At 44.6% G+C, this 23,133-nt stretch overlaps 1 protein-coding gene across 1 annotated transcript in view; it reads right to left on the bottom strand.

Moving 5' to 3' along the window:
• The window catches only part of FLOT1 (flotillin 1), a 51,431-nt gene that overhangs the window by 9,164 nt on the left and 19,134 nt on the right, over positions 1–23,133 (bottom strand). Inside the window, exons 2-10 of the mRNA XM_082263554.1 lie at positions 20,727–20,772; positions 19,604–19,679; positions 19,349–19,439; positions 13,099–13,242; positions 7,071–7,190; positions 6,885–6,980; positions 5,256–5,408; positions 5,001–5,182; positions 4,871–4,916 (exon numbers count right to left, since the gene is read on the bottom strand). Coding sequence (XP_082119680.1) covers positions 4,871–4,916; positions 5,001–5,182; positions 5,256–5,408; positions 6,885–6,980; positions 7,071–7,190; positions 13,099–13,242; positions 19,349–19,439; positions 19,604–19,679; positions 20,727–20,772 — 954 coding nt within the window. The remainder of the gene's footprint in view (positions 1–4,870; positions 4,917–5,000; positions 5,183–5,255; positions 5,409–6,884; positions 6,981–7,070; positions 7,191–13,098; positions 13,243–19,348; positions 19,440–19,603; positions 19,680–20,726; positions 20,773–23,133) is intronic.

Here is a 23,133-nt window from a genome sequence, read left to right as displayed (position 1 = left end):
AGCTTTTAAGCCAAATAATGCGGCGGATCGCCACCCCGACCGCAGACAAAACCGAGCGACTTACGGAGCCACGTCCAAGGCCGCATCACACAGGTATATTCCAGTCTGGGTAATCTGATCCACCATGTCAAGGACAGGCGGAGAGGCCGACTCCGCCACCAGGGTGCTCTGAAGCACCTTAGACCATGCCATGAGAGCCTGCATCACCGAGGTAAAAACAGGTTTTAACAGAGAGCCCGCCACAAAGTAAACCTGGTGGGAAAATGCCTCCACGCACCTATTAGCCGGGTCTGTGAACACCGGGGAGTCCTCCACTGGCATCAAGGTGGAGTTATTCAGTCTAGAGACAGTGTGATCCCCTTTAGGGGACACCGTCCAACATTTGTCCATGGCCTCCAACAGGGGATAGCGGTGGGAAAAACGCTTAGGCACCACCAGCACGTTTAATGCGACGCCACTGGTCATTCACAATTATGTGAAACTCCACAAGACAGGGAAAAAACCTGACCTGACTTCTGGGCCCTTTGGAACCCGAAAGCAGCCCACTTACTTGACTGAGATGGCTCATCGTCAAGATGGAGAGTTTTCTTAATGGTGCTAATAAGAGCATCCATCGCAGCGCGTTCCTGTGCCACCGAGGAGGAAGATTCCTCCTCCTCCCCTCAGGAGGGACATCGTCCGTGGCAACCAATTCAGGCTCAGAGTCAGAGGCCATTATTTAGAAGAGCGTTCCGACATCAGCAGATCCACTTTTGGATGCCAAAGTCGCAAAAGCAGCAGCAGATAATGAGGCCGTGGAAGAGGATTCAGGGGGTACCCGAAGCCCCCACCAGGTCTGCAGGGAATTTGTTATCCTGGAAGTCAATTTTTGCCATATAAATTAAAAGGGAGGCTGGCCCTTTAAAATCGGCGATTTCCCCCCCCCCCCCCCCGCAGCATGCACCAATTGAAAGAGCCCCTTCAGACAATACAATAGCCTGAAGAAAACTTTTTTCTGGAAAATGGCTTTGGCAAAGTCAAAAAGCCCCCAGAGTGTCAGGTACTTGCCACACACGCTGCTCTGTGAGAAGATGGAAGGGAGGGAGTGACCTCATGCCCCTAGAGGCCTAGCCCCTGAGCCACAAAAACATGGTGCCTAATGAAACTCAATGGAAAAAGTCACCAGCAAGATGGCCACTTGCCCTTAATAGGCACGTGCCCTTAACCAAGATGGTGCTCGATCGGCATCAGGACAGGTGTAAAATGGCTGCTGCCCTCACACAGAGTTCAGTCACCTGCCCTCACCCAAAATGGCGGCCGTGTTAAAAAAGGCACCCAAACAAGCACATACATGCGGTCTGGCCACCACAGGGGACCCCAGGGAGGCCCCCTCACAGCTATGGAGCCCCCCCTCACTCCCCCAGGTACCACAAGTACCCCGCACAGTGCCCTTAGCAGGGCCAGGGAGGAGGGGAAAATACACCAAGCCGGCCAGAAGGGGGATTCCACAGAGACCAGCAGCCCTGCCATCCCCTAAGAGTGGGCCCACAAACCCCCCTAAACGTCCCCAGGGACAAGGGGGTATCAGTACTCACCAGTCCAGGAAATCGGGCACCGCTCTGATATGGGAGAACTCCCACCCTAAGTGGGGGTGCCGTCAGCCAAGGAGGGATGCTAGCAACACGCGGGCGTTCCTGAATTGAGACACCCTCAGCGAAGATGTATCTCCGCAGGCTGGTCCCCATTCCGAGGGGCAACGTCGTTGCGAGGTCTGGGTGCACCAGTAACCCGCGATGCTCGGCAGGCTGGGACTCCATAAAGATCCATATTATCCTGTGCGAGGCCCAGCTCTGCTGTCACTTGTGATAGTGAGAGAAATAAAAATCTATTTTCAGAAGAAAAACACATAGATTGGTGAAAAAAACATAGAAAACCGAGAAGCTAGGTCCCGGCAAGGAAAAAGCTAGCCTACTCATGACGCTAGGCAGCATAAAACTGAGGACCAGTGGTAACTGGATCAGGATAATGGCTGGGGACAGCCCCCTAGAGGTGTGTCTAAGTATAGAAAAGTTTTTATTAACATTTAAAACTGCCTAACTTACTCCTGCAGAGGGTGCCATTACCCAATAGTGAAGGCTAAATGGATGGGCGGCGACTGTCAAAGGACGTAAGAGAAATGTAGTTTTTTTTTACCCTTTACAAATGAAACGGTATAAGGCCAGGTGGGCGTAGAGGAACCAAAATCACCCTCCACTAATCCAGTGGACTGAAACCATGTCTTCTATGTGTATGTGCATTTACACCCAATCTTTTATATATGGCTGTACTGATGGACACAGTTCCAACTCTTCTAGGTAATATCAGAGCTTGTCCACTCCCTGCTGTATCCCACACAATCCTAATTGCCCATAACTATGATGGGGTGCCTCCTTATCCAACAGAGGCCCTTAGGTTAATTCTAGTTATGCCTGCATCGACTTCTGTGTTGCTGCTCATTGAAAAGCAATATGTTGTGAGGGTGAGCTGTGCCTCTTCGAAGAAGGTCAAGCAGCTCTAACTGCATACAGCCTCAGAGCATAGTACTGTATATAAGATGTATAGTACAGTGTTTCTCAACCTTTTTCAGTTGCGGCACCCTTTAAACATATGCACAATCTCGACGCACCCCATTAAAAAATGTAAAAAACTAAGTTTTACATATTGCAGCAACATCTACAAACGTAGGACACAGAACATTAGAGGTGATTTATTCTTACAAAGCAATACACCTTTGCACATTGGTACTGACTAGCATTCCAGCTTTTCTTTCAGTTTCTCTCGATAATTCAACAATCATGATCCAGTGTTAATGAAGAGGGGCAAGGAAAGGAGCAAATAAAGGACATCCTCAGGACATCCTTCTTATCAATAAATTACATCATCAGTTGCTAGGTAGGCAGCAGCTGGCCTGCACGGTTCCCATGTTTGTGATGCTGCACAATGAAAACCTGTAGCTTTGTGTAACAAAAAAAGGCAGGCCTAATCCACCTGCCAGCTTGTTGACAATTTTTAGGCATTCTGCCCAGGCATCCCTAAAGAATCCAGAAGCAACATTGTGGTTGAAAGGTTGGTCTAGCATGCCCTTCAACAGCAGTACTAAACAGTGCCTTGACAGTGTAAATTAGATATTGTACATTCTAACAATCTATAAAAGGTTTTTTATAGAAAGCCATACTATAAATCCAAATTTTTGTGGACACCTGACCATCACACCTATATAAAAACTTGCTGGACATCCTATTTCAAATGCGAAACCATGGGCGTTATTATGAAGCTGCCCTGCCTTCCTCCTCTTTGAGGCTATAAGTCTCTACACCTTTGGGAAGACTTTGCACAAGATTCTTGAGTTTGTTGGAATGGAGGGAAGAGGTCTCTGCTCAACTCAGGTTCTTACCATCCCCCCCCCGGAAACAATGAACCTCAGGATCTTTCCAGGACAGATTTGTTTTCAGCCAAGTATGTAAAATTCATGCCAGTAGAACTGTTTTTTGCAGGAATTTTTTGTCACATGAGTCAAGGCCTGAAATAAGGTCCTACATTCTATTTATCACTTCAACCTTGGCTAGCCACATGGCTATAGAGGGTGGTCGTGTCTGCTTCCAGAAATCAGGAATACAGCTTTTAGCCGCACTGAGCAGGTGAGGTGATATGGAATGCTTACAAATCTTCTGAGGTATGGTATAATGATGTAGCAGAAACCAGGTCGAATTCACGGGTAAATGGTACATTTTTGAATGATCCGTCTGACCTCAGACCAGAAATCTTGGACCTTGTTGCAGGACCAAAAGAAATGCAAGCCGCCTGCTATATTAATACCCATTGTTTAAATGTGCTATGGCGGCACCAGTTCATAACCCTTGTTAAGTGACAAATGGCAAAATAGCCCGTAAAAACAGGGAGGGCAATGTCGCCAAAAAGGTTTAGCAAGGTGCGTAGGATCCTGTAAGGGAGACAAGGTTTATGAGCCCAGAGGCATTGCAAGAATATTCTGTTTATTGTCTTTGTGTAGGAAGAGGGGATATAAATAGGTAAGCCCTGTAGAAGATATCATGTGTGGCAGAATATTCATTTTGGAGATGCTAGCTCTTCCAAACCACGAGAAGGTGCCCGCATGTCATGTAAAGTGGATGTAAACCCCATTCATTAAATTTGACCTGAGCACATCTATCTGTAATGTGTACTTATCTTTTTTCAAAGCCCTAGGTCCTGTGGCTTTCTCCTGCTCCGTTCCTCTGTTATCAGCCTGAGAACTTCTGACAAGTTCTTCGTCAACTGAGATAAAACCAGGCTGAATGTTGTGTCAGGGTGGGTGCTAGAGATAGATTAGCAGAGAACTGGTCTATTCATAGCACAGCTCTTCATGTTTCTGCCTTTGTGAAAAGGGGGTGTGTCGCACAGTGTATGGCCAAACTTCCCTCCCACAGGTGAATCAGGAAAAGAAAATTCTAACCGGAAATGCACTTTCTAAACAGTATAGAAAGCTTTTTGGAGAAGAGGTGGGAAATTTACCTGAAAAGCAGTCGACAAGTCTTTAGGAAGATGAATACCAAGATATTTTATGTAAGATTTTGACCTTTTAAAGAGAAAATGGCTTCTTAAGCGGCGAAGCAAGGAGTCTGGGTGTGAGATGTTCAGGGCCCTTCAATTTTTGGCAATTTATTTTACAAAGGCATATTCTTGATGGAACAGAAAAGATCTGTAACCAAACTGTTGACAAAAAGGTTGGAAGGGCACAATTGTCTAAAATGTCTCTGTATGTGTATCAATAATAGTACCCTTTTACTGGATAAAAATACTCAATAAAATGGAGAGGTTCACATAGTTTTTGGCCATGTAGTGCAAGTCTGCTTACCCTGATGGACTCAGCTTCTGCCTCAGCTTCAGTAATGAGCTTCATCCTGCAGACAGAATAAGACAAGAGATGGTAAACACGCACATAAGGAGTGAAGAACATGGACAGTAGTAAAGGGAATATAGCTAACCTCTCTGCCTCAGCCAGTTTCTCCAGTTTGTACCGCTCTGCATCTGCTGGTTTCTTGATTCTAGCCTCCAGTTCCTTCTCCTTCCTCATGATCTCCTGGTCTTGTAGTTGAATCTGTTGAGTCCTCTCCACCACCTGGACCTGAACCTTCTGTTCTTCAATCCTCTGCTTTGTCTTGGCCACCTGCAGACAATTGGGCAAAATATCAGCTGTTTCCTATAACATAGAGAGGCACAATAGGCATTGAGGGTTATACCTGTAACTGGTAGGCTAGGTCACTCTCTGCTTTCCTGGTGTTTACTTCCAGGTCGTACATAGCCTTCTTCAGCTCAAAGTCTCTTTGAGCTTGAGCCATCTCAATTTCATTGATGTACTGGGCGGACACTTTCTCCTGTAGGGCTGCTGCTTCCTGTAACACAGAAAATCATTTTATCCCATACAAGGTCTTATTTAAAGCTGAAATCCAGGCTAACAGCTAAACACACAGATGACATACACATAGGAGAGCATTTTTTTCTAGGCAAAAAATTTGTATGCCTGCCCATGCAGTCCTGAGATCTACACTAATATGCCATACAGCACAGCAATGTCTGAAAGGGGAGAAGGCATCATTTTCTCTGCTGCATGTAATATTTACAGGTCTTGATCCTCTCCCAGCCTGTGACTTGTTAGTTTTGCAGAAGCAACACATTGACAAGCTCAACTCTGTCATTCTGCTATCTCTTCCTATCAGCATATACTGTACATCAATGAATAATATTGCTGCGCCAAGTGAATAAATCAATGTGTCAAATTGAAATATTAAATTCAATAACAAATCAATCATATCAAATCCAATCAATAATGGTGATATCAAGTGATTATAATAGTCCCAATTCACAGTGAATATAAAAGTGACACAAAATAAAAACAAAACTGTCGTCGGCCCCGCTGACGAAGTCTATGACGCAACGCGTACGGGGGAGGAGCCTGCTCGTGAGTACGTAGATTACTGGAGGCTACAGGGAAAAGTTTGTGATGCTATGAAAGTCCGCACTGCTTGAAGTGCTTTGGAATGTAAGTGTAAATTTCATTGATTCTGAGAGAATAAATTAGCCTATTCAAACAGAGAGCACTAGATCTGTTTTTCTTTCCACACCGGATTTCCTATATACTTGGAGGGAGTGTTGGAGGCGGTGAAAGGAAGGGACATCAGGCTGCTGTAATTATCCCAGAGCGTGTTTGACTCTCAGGAGTCTAATTTTAAGGTGAGCTGCTAATCTTGCACCATTCACTGGGAGCACTTGGAGTGGAGCATGCAGCACCTCTGATCACGATCACAGATGAAGACAGTTTTGTTTTGTTTTATTTTGTGTCACTTTTATATTCACTGTGAATTGGGACTATTATAATCACTTGATATCACCATTATTGATTGGATTTGATATGATTGATTTGTTATTGAATTTAATATTTCAATTTGACACATTGATTGATTTATTCACTTGGCGCAGCAATATTATTCATTGATTCATCACTGGTGTTTTGTGTTCAGCACTGATTGTTTGCAGCCTTGTGTACACTGTTTATTTAATTATTTGAAGTTTTGGGTTTGCGTTGATTATTATCACTGTATTATACTGTACATCACATCCTGTTAGCACATAAGCACTGAACTCTGCTGTAGAGAGAATTGCATGTCGCTGATACCAAGTCAAACTCAGGTATTTACGGTAAATAAATAAATGTAATTATGTAGTAAATGAATACAAAGCTGCAGTAATGTGTGTCTTTTATTCACCTGGAGTTCAGTTTTTAGTGCATAATTAATAAGAAAGATTAAATTCTCTGCTATGTAACATAAAAGACTTTACATTTTTAAGAATTAGCAGACATCAGTGATCACCTTAATTCCGGCATCTCGTTTGGCCACAGCCTCACCAATTCTGGCATCCTTCTGTACCTGAGCTGTCCGAGCCTTTCCCAGAGAGTGCAGGTAATCCTAAAGGAGTAAAGACAAAAACTATGAGATGCTGAAGCCTCCTCAAGTGCTCCTCATATGTTGTCTTTTTAGAAAAAAAAATTTATTTACTTGATCATCATGAATGTCCTTTAGGGTGTAGCTCACAACGCTGATTCCCATGTTTACAAGGTCTGAAGAGGCCACTTTAAAGACTTGCTCTGAGAACTTCTGCCTATCCTTGTAGATTTCCTGATGGAAAAGGGTTTGGAAAAAATGAGAAAATGTTTTATGTAAAGTTGATCTAAACCCTCCCTGGGTGAAATTATTTTTTCTAAAGCAGTGTATAAAAAAAAAACTGTTGTACTGTTTCTATTCATAAATAGTTTTTACATTTTTTTTTCTTATGTCAGCACTGCTGAATTCCTCAAGCCTCTTTCAGCCACTCCCAGCTTACATGCACATCATTGTTCTGGACCAACTTCCTGATAGCGACAACGGTGGTCCATACCTGTGCAAATCTGTCAGCACAGCGACTTGTAGTCTCAACCAGAAGTGCAGGATGACAATGCAGAAGCACAATTAGGAGACAGTTCTGACCCCATAAGGAGAAGTGCCTGACCAAAGATCGCCACACAGGACCACCAATTATTTTAATGAAAGTTGCATATCATGAAAATAAAAATTACTTTTGAGATTATATTAAAGATACCCCGATGCCAGACCATTAATTTCATCAACAATCTTCACATACGTTTATATGTGCATTTAAAGTGCATGTATAGTGATTTATGTGTGCCACTGGGGAAACTTTCCTTGGACTTCCTACCCCAGAGACAATTGAATGTTTTTGAAGTCTCCCAAGTTGAGAGAAATTCTCCTTTGAGTCAGTCATTTGCAGAACAAGTGTTCCCATTAAAACGAATTACCCTCCCTTTTTTTCTGGGGACAACTCAAAAATGTTGGATTTTCCCTCACATTCTGTTTCAGTGACAATGGGCACTAGCACAAATAGGGGGTGAATCTCCCCAGAGGGGACACAGACCAGATTAAAAATTAGATAGAATGGTCCAAGCCTTCTGAAAAACTAAAAAAAAAAAAAGATTTTTGTACTCTTGTACAATCTGTTTCTTGGAGTACATCATGGGGTACAGAGCTACCATATTTTTCCTTACTTACAGGGACGTCCCAAAGCAAATCTGATGAGGCGAGGGAGACACAACCACCATTAACAGGTCAAAAATAATCCATACAGTAGCCTGCAAAAACACTGCAACCAAATGCAGTATTCCCCAGTGGCTCTTACGTCCATTTGGTAAAACTTAGCAAAGGTGTGAACCAAAAAAGGTCAGGTTGCAGCCTTACAGAACTGAGCCACTGAAGCCTGACAACGGCCTGCCCAGGGGGCACCAACACTCCTGGTAGACTAGGCCAGAAATGTTGTAATCTTTCTTTCAAACCAAAGGCTTGAAAACAATTGAAAAAAAAAAAAAGCTGACAAAACCAACTGTAAATGGTTCACTTGGTAGCCACTTAACCCTTTCCTTGTCCTTCAGGAAGGACAAAGGGTGGTCTAACTGCCTGACTACAGCAGTCAAATTCAAATCCATCTGGACAACCTGAGCCACCTCTAATGTGTGAAGGGCCTTGTCCCCAAGCGACTGAGGCCTGGAAAAAAAAAAAAAAGACAAAACAACGCTGTGGTTGAGATGGAAGGGATTAATCACTTTCCGCAAGACTGATGGCAGAGGACGAAAAAAAAAAAAACACCTTGATAGTATACCAGAAATTACATTCTTCTTGCGGAAGTAATAGTAACCAAGGACACAACCTTCCAAATTTAAAAACTAACTAAGGTCCTAATTTTGGTTAAAAAATGGTGGCCTCTCATAGAACCAAATTGAGGAGCCAGAAACCTGCCCGGAGGAACTATGTGTGTGACCCTTTGAACAAAGTGCATGTCATAAGGAATGAGAAGCAATCATTCCTAGAAAACAAAAAAGACTGCCAACTGCCCCTGGATCGTACTCAAGAACAGCCTTGTATCTACTCCAATACTGGACAAAAAAAAAAACAAGATTGGCCCCAACAAATTTGTGAGGATGAACTTCCTAACCTCACACCACTCCCACCTACGATTTCCTGGTCCTGTGGTAAATCTTCCTTGAAGCAGCCTTCTGGGCTCTAAAAGAGGGGATAACTGCATCAGACACTCACCCATCCATTAAGATTCTGGCTTCAATAGCCCTGCCTTCCAAGCTCCAAATGGAGGAAGGATGGAAGATCAAAAATCTTATGACAGGAGGTCTGGAAGCCAAAGACAGTCAATGACTGTCCACTGACATATTCACAATGTCATAATACCATGTTTCCATGGGCCAGCTGGTGCAATTAAGATTTCCGGCATGCCCCCCCCCCCCCCCAGATCCTGCGAAGCAGACATGGACACAGCTGTGTTGAAAAGAAGGCATAAATATGGAAGCTTAGTCCCATGGCATTACCAGGGCATCTACTGCAAACGCTTAAGAAATCTTGGTCCTACCAACGAACCTGTCCAGTTAGCACTAAACCTGGATGCGATATTTAATGTACCTCAACACTGACAGCCTAGAATACCTTCAGCAACAACTGTTGCTGACTAAGAAAATCTGCTAGCCAATTCCTCACCCCTGGAACATGTACTGTGGACAGAGTGGGCACACAGAACTACACTAAGACAGAATGAGGTCCACCTCTACTTGGGATGTCTGACTTTTGGCGCTCCCTTGATGAATATTATAGAGGAGAACCAGGCAAATTACACCAGTTCCAGTATATTGGTAGACTGAGACCTTTCCCGCAAAAGACCATGATCATGTTCCTTGTATTATAGAGGCCATCCAGAATACCTCCCAAACCTGTTAAGCTGGCATCCATTATCAGCACCTTCCATGAAAATGAGGGAGAAAGATTTCCCAGTCTCTAATCTTAGGCGAGACATCCACCAGTCAATGGGCTTGGTGAATGGACATTAGAGAATCCCACTACTCCTATCTCATGTCAACAGAATATACTGCTGTAAGAACTGGAAAGAAACAGCCTAACGAACAACCTCAAACAAGACAACTATCCTCCCAAAATTCTCATGTAGAGACAAACAGAGAAAAACTCCAAGTGAAACCACCTGATTCCTTAATGGAGGCCACTTCTACGGGGAAGAATTACCCTTGCCTGGACAGTGTCCATAGTCAGGCCCAGATATCCTCAATGCTGAGCTAGCACCAATACCAATTTTAGAGGTTGAATCCAGCCAAACCTCTCCAGAGTGCATACTGTGAGAGAATTGCTTTGCCCCGATGCTGAACAAATCATCCAGGTACCCTAGAACGGGCGCTTCCTGGGATCTCTGAATGTTTAAAATAGGGCCCAAGACCCTCAATAATACTTGGGCTGTGGACCGGCCGAATGGCAGGGCCCAGGACTGGAATTCCAGTCCTCCATCGTAAATCGCCAGAACTTTTGCTAAGGAGAAAAAAAATAAATTGGGTTTTGTATTTCAATTAACATATTTGTTTATGATTGTGGAACATTATTTTATTTAAATGCATTTTTATACACGGATTTGTTCACCAGAGAGAATGGGACTTCTAGTCCTATTTGCTGGCTTTAAGGACCAGGATATTCTACAGAACTGGCCCTGAGGTTTTGCTCTAGAGACTGAGGCACACAAGTAGCAAATTGCCTCATCGAAAACAAGAGAAAAAGTAGAAGAAACAGGCACCCTAGGGGATGCACTATTATTCTTCAATTTAAATGATATTTTGCCACCCAATGACGGAACAGAGAGCATATCAGAAAGAAAAGACACAGAGAATATAAACACTAGGGTTGCGCTGATATTGATATCGTAGCCAATACTAAGCATTTGCTTGCACGCTTTCCTAAAGCTTTTACCTTTGTAGTGTTATTTGAGCCCATACAAAGAATCACGTGATTTGAACAGGAATGCGGTGTGAGTCCTGTACGAATCACATGCAACAAGCCTGGATTCACACCGCTCCTGTGACTTCAGGCTAGGTTCACATAGGAATGGAGCAGGAAACTGCATGCGATTCGTACAGGAGCCGCACCACATTCCTGTTCAAATCACATGTGAATCTTTGCACTGCGATTTGAGCACATTCATTTTGTATAGACTCAAATCGCACTGCAAACTAATTGGTAATTGGCATCTGCGAGGACTTGAGCACAAGTATCGGTACTCATACTTGCCGGTAGAAAACAGATTCCAGTGCATCCCTAATAGAAACAGCGGTGGAACAGTGATCGGGATCAGAAACATGTTGCAGCTGGAGGAGGGCAAACTCAAAAGGTAAGTTTGCCATAATGTGCAAGAGCGGCTGCTGCTGCATGCTGCAGTTCCTTCTTAAAAAGGCAAATCGAAAGACGAAAAGGTGCAATGCCCAAGAGAAACCAAATATACAGTATATCACAAAAGTGAGTACGCCCTTCACATTTTTGTAAATATTTTATTATATCTTTTCATGTGACAACACTGAAGAAATGACACTTTGTTACAATGTATAGTAGTGAGTGTACAGCTTGTATAATAGTGTAAATTTGCTGTCCCCTCAAAATAACTCACACAGCCATTAATGTCTAAACCTCTGGCAACAAAAGTGAGTGGAAATGTACAAATTGGCCCCAAAGTGTCAATATTTTGTGTGGTCACCATTATTTTCCAGCACTGCCTTAACCCTCTTGGGCATGGAGTTCACCAGAGCCTTACAGGTTGCCACTGGAGTCCTCTTACACTCCTCCATTACAACATCACGAGCTGGTGGATGTTGGAGACAATAGGGTTTAGGTCTGGAGACATGCTTGGCCAGTCCATCACTTTTACCCTCAGCTTCTTTAGCAAGGCAGTGGTCGTCTTGGAGGTGCGTTTGGGGTCGTTATGTTGGAATACTGCCCTGCGGCCCAGTCTTCGAAGGGAGGGCATCATGCTCGGCTTCAGTTATGTCACAGTACATGCTGGCATGCATGGTTCCCTCAATGAACTGTAACTCCCCAGTGCCGGCAGCACTCATGCAGCCCAGACCATGACACTCCCACCACCATGCTTGACTGTAGGCAAGACACATTTGTCTTTGTACTCCTCACCTGTTTGTTGCCACACACGCTTGACACCATTTGAACCACATAAATTTATCTTGGTCTCATCAGACCACAGGACATGGTTCCAGTGATCCCTGTCCTTAACCTGCTTGTCGCCAGCAAACTGTTTGAGGGCTTTCTTGCGCATCATCTTTAGAAGAGGCTTCCTTCTAGGATGACAGCTATGCAGACCAATTTGATGCAGTGTATGGAGTATGGTCTGAGCACTGACAGGCTGACCTCCCACCCCTTCAACCTCTGCAGCAATACTGGCAGCACTCATACGTCTATTTCCCAAAGACAACCTTTAGATATGACGCTGAGCACATGCACTCAACTACTTTAGTTGACCATGGCGAAGACTGTTCTGAGTGGAACCTGTCCTGTTAAACCGCTGTATGGTCTTGAAGGTCAGTTTCAGGGTCTCGGCAATCTTCTTATAGCCTAGGCCATCTTTATGTAAAGCAACAATTCTTTTTTTTCAGATCCTCAGCGAGTTCCTTGCCATGAGGTGCCATGTTGAACTTCCAGTGACCAGTATGAAAGAGTGAGAGCGATAACACCAAATTTAACACCCCTGCTCCCCATTCACACCTAAGACCTTGTAACACTAACGAGTCACATGACACCGGGGAGGGAAAATGGCTAATTTGGCCCGATTTGGACATTTTCACTTAGGGGTGTACTCACTTTTGTTGCCAGCGGTTTAGACATTATTGGCTGTGTGTTGAGTTATTTTGAGGGGACAGCAAATTTACACTGTTATACAAGCTGTACACTCACTACTTTACATTGTAGCAAAGTGTCATTTCTGTCACATGAAAAGATATAATACAATATTTACAAAAATGTGAGGGGTGTACTCACTTTTGTGAGATACTGTATATCACTTTTCATCAGTTCATTAACGTCAGAACAGTGAAGGATAATGTTTTCTTAAATACCAATCAATGAAAGCAGCACCAATTCTACTATTGAACTTCAAAACAATAATACAATAATTAATGTTTCAATCACAATTTACCTCCACAGTCATGTGGGCCATGATGGCACGTTGGTGACCCTCCAAGGTTTCCAGAGCAATATGAGCCACCTCGTTTTCGGTTTTACCCAGGAACATCTGACAAGCAGCTGCGAGCATCTCCTTGTTCTGTCCCTGGATCTTCACCTATAAAAATACAGTGTATCAGAGATTTCAACTGTCATAATGTGAACAGTTTTAAGTAAAACACCACGTTCTTATAAGATTTGTATAATTTAGACAAACAGCCAAATATACAATTTAGATACATGTATTTAAATTTGCCTGCAAAAAACACATGCATTTCTGTCCATCCTGTCCTGAGACTGAAAGCCCTGCCACAGCACAGCGAGGTGGATCACACCACTTTTCCTGTTACAGCTATAGACTGGAAGGAAGGGAGGGATATCCTCTGTCTGATGATGTCATTTCAGCTGCAGGGGAGAGGAGAACACTCATTAATGGCTGGTAAAGCCTGCAGCAGTCATGTCACATTGGTTCCCATGGACCATTTTTGTTGGCGCTCCTCCTTTCCCCTGCAGCTGCTGCTGGATGACACAGGGAAGTCTAATCACGTGACAGTGACCAGAGCATGATGAAAATAGGACATGCATTTTTATTTTACACAGGTAACCATAGGTGTGAGTAGGGGACATTTTTAGGGCTAAGTAGATTTACGGTGGAATTCCATTTTAAGGTCAGAGCATGGAGGCAAGTTTGTTTGCCAAATAAAAATAATTTGCAGTTTCTAGCATGAGACCTAAGAATTCTGGACAAGGTGCTTGAGAGCAGGATGAATACCCAGCTGTAGGCCTAAAGCATTTGGTAGGGATTTACAGATAGTTGTAGTGGGGACAAATCCTTCAGAAGGTCGTCTAGGTTCCCAAGTTCTTAATAGCGGGAGTTGGGGGTGTAAGCACCTTTGTAAATACTCTGGAGGTTAAGGATAAGCCGAATGGCAGTGTGAGAAAATGTTTGTCTCGTACTGCAAAATGTGTAACGGCGCAAAAGATGGCTGCAGCATGAATCTGAGCTGCACCTATTCTCTTCCGGGCCACTGATCTCTTAGTTCTCAGGTCCGCTCTGAGCAGAGTGCTGTCAGTCACCACTGTAATCTGCCCCTCCAGCACCCATGGGAGTGCCGGGCTGTAGAGGGAGCAGGAGTGGCTGGCTCAGGTTCTTAGCGGTGTGCTGAGAGGATGAGCCAGTTGCCAGGCATCTGGCTGGATCCTCACAATATTAGTGAAATTCCTGCAGGGCCTGGACCAGCTATGTGACGTTAGCTGACAGCGGACTTAAGCCCACTATCAGCTGAATCTGGGTCAAGGAGTGCAGAGCTACTTGCACTCTTGTGACCCACAGAAGAATTATGAGCAAATGAGCTTTGGCCATACATCTCCCTTTAAGGGATTGTAAAGGTTTGTTTAAAAAAAAAAAAAAAAAAAATAAGAAACAGGTTATATTTACTTGCTCTGTGCAAGGGTTTTGCACAGAGCAGCCCCAAAACTTCTCATATGGGGTGCCCCGGCATAGATTCTGGGTCCTTCTCTTCATCGGATGCCCTCACGGAGAGCTGCTTTCCATAGGGGCACCCGTGCGGCCGCACTCACGAGTCTCGCTGCTGCGTCCATTGACACAGACAGCAGGACTTGGCCCCATCCCCCACATCACTGGATTTGATTGACAGCAGCAGGAGCTGAAGGCTGCCATCAACCTATCCAATGAGGACCCGAGACAGCGTCTGGAGTCGCTGGGCTCGTGCCCATCGCTGGAACGATTCGGTTCAGGTAAGAAAAAGGGGGCGGGGAGGGGGGCAGCTCAAGCAGAGAAGGGGTTTTCACCTTAATGCAAAGAATGCAAAAACCTTGTCACCTTACAACTCCTTTAACGATTTTTAATCTTTATGCTGCTAGCATTAGTAAATAGACACAAAGGTATATTAAATTTACTTGTTTTAAATTTTTCTTTTTTTACATTTCTTCAGTTGCTTCCTGGCCTAGGACAAAATGACGTTATACATCCCAGGAGTCTTCATCTGCAATTTTTTCTTTCATCTGGAGGAGGGGCTTACTCAGTTAAGCACTGCCTACTACCTCTATGTACCTGTACATGTCAGCTAATAGTAGATTGATTCTAGGAATGAAATGCTACATGAATCATCTGCCCTTACTGAAGATCACAGTAGTAAGAAAGGGGGTGTTTTTCTAAACCAAATAAAGCATTAAGATATGGATGAATGGATGGGTGAATTTTCTTTAAAAATGTAAAATTAATTGAAAAACATAGACTATATAAAAAAGGATGTCAGCAGGCTTACCCACACTTCAACCATATTTTCTGGACCGGCTCGAACTTTAAAACGTTTTGGTCCAAGGTTGCTGGATTTATCACACATTTAACCACTGTTGAGATCCCTCTGTTGATGTCTGTTTGCTTGGACTGCTGGGCGCATTGGCCTTCTGTCAGGCCCTAGGGACTCTTATTGGTATACTACTTTTTGATGCACCCAAGGCTATTACCCTAAAGTGGAGGTCCAAGGAGGCTCCCACTTTTCACTCATGGAAACTCCTGGTAAACAAGGTGGTGCCAGTGGCGGCCCGTCCATTGGGGGGAGCAGGGGCAGCTTCCCCCCATCAATGCATCTGGCTCCCTAATCTACATGCAGGGCGCCAGACGCATGGATTCCAAGGGTTTTTTTTTTTTTTTTTTTAAGCACCTGATTAGAGCCAGAGGCTCTAATAGGCTTCAAAAAAGGGTGGGCTCACCCAGTTGTGTGTCAAATAGTGAATGAATATTCGCTATTGCCACACTGATTCTCCTCCCGGCCAATCAGGAAGTGGGTCCTGAGACCGGTTTCCCAATTGGCCGAAAGGAGAAGGCATGCTATTGGCCAAGAAAGGGGGAGGAGACGGCCACGAGAAGGGACAAAGGAGCCTGAGGGGGAAGCCGCTGCCACTGCAACAAGGTAAATAAACTGGCGGGGTGGGGGGGGGGGGGTAGGAGATGTAGTGGTGCAGGCTGGAGTGATATGTAGGGAGTCTCCAGCCAGGTCCGTCTGCCGCCTCCCCCGAATGATGGAGCACCAGCCGCCACTGGGTGGTACCCTTTTACAAAGCAATGTATGTTTCTTATGGGTGTCCTCAAAAGTTAAACAAGGTGTGGGACCTATGGCTTGATTCTCCCTCTTCAGCCACATAACATTTTAATTGTACTATAACCACTGGGCAATTGTAATCTCCATGAATCTAGAGTGATGGTGGACTGAGAAACCACAGCTGTCACCTGGAGGAATAGATGCAGTATATCCTTTAGACTAGAGCTACGAAAGAAAAAAATGAGACTGGCTGGGGGAACAAGGAGACAGCAGGCAAGACCAACATCCCTAAATAAACACAAAAGGAGGAGCACCCCCCACCCCATGGAACTTTAAACAGTCTTTGACTTAGTAATTGAGTATTTGCATTATGCAAGTTGAGTATGAGACATGTATAAGATAAAATACTGTACATAATTTTTACTGAAAAAGATAATAGACAAAAAAGTGCCCAAAATAATGCACAAACGCATATATGGGTGGCTAGCCCTAAAAGGACATCATCATGTGGTTGACAATATGATTGATTGCCGAAGGCAAAAATGCAGATTATAACATTACACCCGACACGTTTCTGGATATTACATCTGTCTTCAGGGGTGTTGTGAAATATATTTTAAACAGCACCTCTAAAAAATAGAAAGACACTGTAAGAATATATATATATATATATATATATATATATATATATATATATATTGCAAATTGATATACATGAACAACTGTATTCTTGATAAACATGTCAGAGATTAAATCTGTCAACCACATGATGATGTCCGTTTAGGACTAGCCACCCATATATGTGTTTGTGCATTATTTTGGGCACTTTTTTGTCTTTTATAATCCTTTTCAATAAAAATGATCTATTTTATCTAATACATGTCTCATACTCAACTTGCATAATGCAAATACTCAATTACTAAGTCAAAGACAAAGTTTAAAGTCCCATTTAGGTATCAGGTACCTCCTCCTTCCCTCACAAAAAAGTGACATTTGGAGAAGAGGAGGAGGGGCCTTAAAACAGAACTTCCTCTTTTGGGTGGAGCTCTGCTTTAAACACCTTTTTCTTTTGATGACCAAGGAAAAAAAAATTAGCTGATTTAAACTGCAAGTTCAATTATGCTTTTTACAGTTGTTTGCTTTGTACATTTATTCAGTAAACATAAGGGCTTTTTTTTTTTTATATACAATCGTTACAACGATCATAAGATGTGGGCTGGGAGTAGGGATAGACCGATATGTTTTTTCAGGGCCGATACCGATATTTTGGTCACAACGTATTGGTATCAGCCGAAATGGGCCGATATTTTGTACATTTAAAGTTTTGAAAAATAAAGACAATTTTTGACACAAATCTGGTACTGAACATGTTAATTTTTGTTTAATGCTTAATGGCTGGCTGTCTGGTACCCTGTAGTGGGTGGCTGGCTGTCTGGTACCCTGTGGTGGGTGGCTGGCTGTCTGGTACCCTGTGGTGGGTGGCTGGCTGTCTGGTACCCTGTGGTGGGTGGCTGGCTGGCTGTCTGGCATGCTGTGGTGGGTGGCTGGCTGTCTGGCATGCTGTGGTGGGTGGCTGGCTGTCTGGCATGCTGTGGTGGGTGGCTGGCTGGCTGTCTGGCATGCTGTGGTGGGTGGCTGGCTGGCTGTCTGGCATGCTGTGGTGGGTGGCTGGCTGGCTGTCTGGCATGCTGTGGTGGGTGGCTGGCTGGCTGTCTGGCATGCTGTGGTGGGTGGCTGGCTGGCTGGCATGCTGTGGTGGGTGGCTGGCTGGCTGGCTGGCATGCTGTGGTGGGTGGCTGGCTGGCTGGCTGGCATGCTGTGGTGGGTGGCTGGCTGGCATGCTGTGGTGGGTGGCTGGCTGGCTGGCTGGCATGCTGTGGTGGGTGGCTGGCTGGCTGGCTGGCATGCTGTGGTGGGTGGCTGGCTGGCTGGCTGGCATGCTGTGGTGGGTGGCTGGCTGGCTGGCTGGCATGCTGTGGTGGGTGGGTGGCTGGCTGTCTGACATTCTGTGGTGGCCGGCACCCTGTGGTGGGTGGGTGGCTGTCTGGCACCGTGTGGTGGGTGGGTGGCTGGCTGGCACAGGGGCTGTGGGTGGCTGGCTGGTACAGGGCCTGTGGGTGGCTGTTCGGCTCGCTGGTACAGGGCCTGTGGGTGGCTGGCTGGCTCGCCGGTAAAGGGCCTGTGGGTGGCTGGCCGGCTCGCCGGTACAGGGCCTGTGGGTGGCTGGCCGGCTCGCCGGTACAGGGCCTGTGGGTGGCTGGCCGGCTCGCCGGTACAGGGCCTGTGGGTGGCTGGCCGGCTCGCCGGTACAGGGCCTGTGGGTGGCTGGCCGGCTCGCCGGTACAGGGCCTGTGGGTGGCTGGCCGGCTCGCCGGTACAGGGCCTGTGGGTGGCTGGCCGGCTCGCCGGTACAGGGCCTGTGGGTGGCTGGCCGGCTCGCCGGTACAGGGCCTGTGGGTGGCTGGCCGGCTCGCCGGTACAGGGCCTGTGGGTGGCTGGCCGGCTCGCCGGTACAGGGCCTGTGGGTGGCTGGCCGGCTCGCCGGTACAGGGCCTGTGGGTGGCTGGCCGGCTCGCCGGTACAGGGCCTGTGGCTGGCTGGTACAGGGCCTGTGGGTGGTTGGCTGGCTCACTGGTACAGGGTGTGTGGGTGGTTGGCTGGCTCGCTGGTACAGGGCCTGTGGGTGGTTGGCTGGCTCACTGGTACAGGGCCTGTGGGTGTGGGTGGGTGGCTGGCACCAAGCTGCTGTGGGTGGGTGTATGGATGTGATACACTCCCGCGAGACTAGTCCTAACTCCAGACGAGGCTGTCCAAGGCAAGGGAGGCGGCCTAAGAAGGCAGAATGTCGTCACGAAAATATCGGCCAGTTCCGGGGGCCGATACCGATATATTGGGAAAAGTTGATATCGTTCCTCCGATAATCGGCTTTTCCGGTAATCGGTCGATCCCTAGTCGGGAGCACACAACAATGTGATGAAAGACATGTAGCTTCTCTACTGCTGGTTAGCTGTTACCCAGAGCATGCAATAAAGAAAACCTGTCACGACTCACGAGAGAAATTAAGTGTCTGCCATTGTTGATTGCTTCTTCTGAAAAGGCTGGATGCCCACATATTTCTCTCATAACAGTTGTTATTTAGGTGTTCCAGGTTGGACTTACCTGAGCAATGCCAGTAACAGATATAGGGACTCCGTGGCGAGTATACACCTTCTCGCTCTTTACATTCAGTGTCAGCGTATTTAAGGAGATCCTAAAGATTCAAAAACATGCAGCAAACAAATTTAGGTTCAGTTGGAGATATGATAAACCGTCGAGTGGTTTAACTCCAAATCTTCTACAAAAAAATAAAATATTAGTGAACTGACACTTTAATATATGCATCAAGAGCAGACAGGAAATTCTGCAATAACTCACCTCTGAATCTGCTGTATGCAGGGCAGGACAAACACACGGCCACCCGCAATCATAACTGGGGGGCTGCGACAGAAGCCTGGGAGGGGAAAAAAAGAGGGATAAATAAGAGATATATAGATATACACACAAACACAATATATATATATATATATATATATATATATATATACACACACTGTATATGTTTTCCTTTAGATATTTGCATAAATTAGTCAAATATAAACCATATTAGTAGTATGAGTTAATTAACCTCCTAAAAGTTTCTATACACAGGTTTTACACATAATAGGCAGCAATTTTTACCAATTACATATGCAGGTTCTGCTTCCTGCCTAAGAGTGCTGCATAGCGACTGCACAATATGTGAAGCCAGTCTACTAGTCAATATGTAAATAAGAGTTTGTATCAGCTGTTGTTGACCAAGGAAATAGTAACATACACTTAGCAACTACAGGGAGAGCCTGCAAATCTCTATATGGAAAACCGTAACGGAAAGGCGGTATAGTAAGTATGTCAAAAGGTGAAAAATATACTAAATACAATTTTAATTTTTAGTTTTAAGTTAAACACAAGCGGCAATCACTTTATGTGCTTACTGAAAGAACTTTACATCATTTCCTGTACGTTTTTCAGATCCATGTAAAACTGGGTCATTTTTTTTTTTCTGACACCACAGGAAATAAGACATGTCTCAGGTGAGCAAACCACAAAATCTTGCTTCCAAGAAGACATTCATATGCAGTGCACAGAGCAATGAGCACATACAAGGTGCAGTTACACATAGTAACCAGTTAGATTTCGGCTACCTTCAACTCAGCTAAAATGGTTTCTGATTGGTTGCTGCACATTTTACATCATCGTTAGCACTGCCTTATGAAGTAAGCTTGCTGTTAAAGTATAACTAAAGGCAAAACCCTCACATTCAAAAGATCTCCCTTGATGTGGAGTCTATAGCTCAGGAAGTAAAGGGGAATCTCCCGAATGGGACACAGATAGGGGGGGGTTATGACAACCAGTTTCACCCTTGCTTATTTTATCCAAAAGGTTTTTGTCAAGTTTTGGCTTTAGATAGGATTTACACAATGAACCCCTAAACAGAACAAAAATCATCTTAGAGCTGTACCTGATACCACCATGGCCTCATTTGGTCCACACGTGTAAAACACCATCTAGACAGAAAAGAAGGTACATAAGAATTAGTATATCTTATATGAATAAACCAACTTAGAATTAGCATCTCCTAAAGTAGTCTTCTACCAATACACCATTACAGTCCAGAATCACATATTAAAGGAATGGATAAGACTTATTCTTGCTGATGTTATCAGAACTTTCTATTGTTAAATGATGTATGATTCTTACATTATACCTTTATTGTTCACTTTGAAATCTTGATTCAATATATGTATCTGTGTTTACATTTAATAAACGTTTATAAATCAAAAAAAAAAAAAAGAATCACATATTAAAACAATCTGGTTACTATTTCCATATATCTGGGAAAACGGAAGGTGTATATTCAATGGATAAACACTAATATGCTCATGTCCAGTCTGGGCAATATTTGCCTTTTGATGAAATATGGTAAAAAGCGCAGATGATTTGTTTGCACATAAAGCTCTTATTGCATTTTTATATGAACTGGAGCCACCATGCTGTACTAATATGTATGGGTACGCCAAATTTCATTTCATATGAAACACTTTCAGCTTCCCAGAGACATGGATATAGGTTGCAGACTTGATGCATTTATACGTCATTTTGGAATATAATAAATTGAAGGCCATGCATTCATTTGAGGGACAGCGGTAAGCTACATCTTTAGTGCAAGAACTTCTGTCGCATGTAATCATGCAACCTAAAGCCCAACTCCTCTTTTTGCATACCAACCATTCCTGTCCTTCCTATTTTTATCCATGATTCCCCCAGCCCCCTCTCCTTTATTTTCCTTTTTACATAGCTATCACCTAAAGTCTTTATCTTCACGACAGTTCTGCAACACTGTGGGTTTTTCCTCTGAGGTGATGACAGGGGCTCCCTCCTACTGGACAGTGTGGGGCTCACATAAGGACATGCTAGCCCTGTGCTGTCCGGGACTACCCTTAGCCCCAGCCAATGCGATGATGTGCCCCCCAGGGGTAGGGCTCAAAGACAGCGGGTTGAATGGCACTGGCCACATAGATGACTGGAGCTGGATGGAGGAAGAGAGTGTCTGGGTGGGACAGCACAAGGGAGAAATTGAGCGCACTGCAGTCGGAGCTGTTTTTTTATTCTTGCTGGGAAATCGTTTTTCTATCTTTGTTTTAAGGCCTGTTTCACACATAGGGTCCAATCAGTTCAGTCATGTCAAATGTATCAGTTTTCCATCCGTTTTTCATCAGTTGTCAAATCCGTTTTCCCTCAGTTGTCAAATCCGTTTTCCCTCAGTTGTCAAATCCGTTTTCCCTCAGTTGTCAAATCCGTTTTCCCTCAGTTGTCAAATCCGTTTTCCCTCAGTTGTCAAATCCGTTTTCCCTCAGTTGTCAAATCCGTTTTCCCTCAGTTGTCAAATCCGTTTTCCCTCAGTTGTCAAATCCGTTTTCCCTCAGTTGTCATCCGTTTTTCGGCCATTTTTTGTCAGTTGTCATCCGTTTTTCGGCCATTTTTTGTCAGTTGTCATCCGTTTTTCGGCCATTTTTTGTCAGTCGTCATCCGTTTTTCGGCCATTGTCATCCGTTTTTCAGCCGTTGTCATCCGTTTCTCACCCGTTGTCATCCGTTTCTCACCCGTTGTCATCCGTTTCTCACCCGTTGTCATCCGATCCGTTTTTTTGACGGATGAAAAATAGGGCACTCATCCGTTCAAAAAAACCGACATTGACGGAAGCGGATAAAAACGGATGTTAACGGATGATCATCCATTGTCATCCGTTTTTACATAGAGATGCATTGATCAACGGATGGATGAAAAACGGACAGCATGTGTGAAAGGGGCCTAAAGGTGGAGTTGATCTTTAATGTGAAACTTCAGACAAAACTGGACAATCCACAAACTAGCATAGGACAATACCACCAGCCCTAAACTAGTAAACTCACCATAGGAAGAATGCACTTCTCCCAGTTTATCCCAGTCCAGGACAAACTTCACCCAGGACTAGAAGCCAACTTTAAAAACTTATGAGACAGCACTATGACATTTGACTATAGATGATCTCAATCTAAGAGTCGAAAAAGTTCAAAATGACAATCCGCAAGGATCCAGCTTTACGTGAAAGATCAGTTATAGGTGGCTGAACCCTTCAACAGGCAAATGCAAGAAAAAAATAAAATAATCTTCCAGGATAATTAACCACAATATAAAAAGGATGATCACCTGCACTATCCATGCACCCTCAAGATCCCCATCACTCTCCACCTGGCTGCATTTCAGAACCCCAAAGAGAGGAGATGCAGTCCAAGTCACAATGGAGACTCAGCCTGCCATGCAGATGGTGGAAGGTTCACCTTCAAACCCATCCATGTCTTCAGTCCAAACTAGGACACCTGGGACCC

The sequence above is a fragment of the Pelophylax lessonae genome (assembly GCF_965119305.1).
Source record: "Pelophylax lessonae genome assembly, chromosome: 7".
Taxonomy (NCBI): Eukaryota; Metazoa; Chordata; class Amphibia; order Anura; family Ranidae; genus Pelophylax; species Pelophylax lessonae.
Note: the sequence above shows the minus strand (reverse complement) of the source record. Positions and strands in the feature narration are given on the sequence as shown.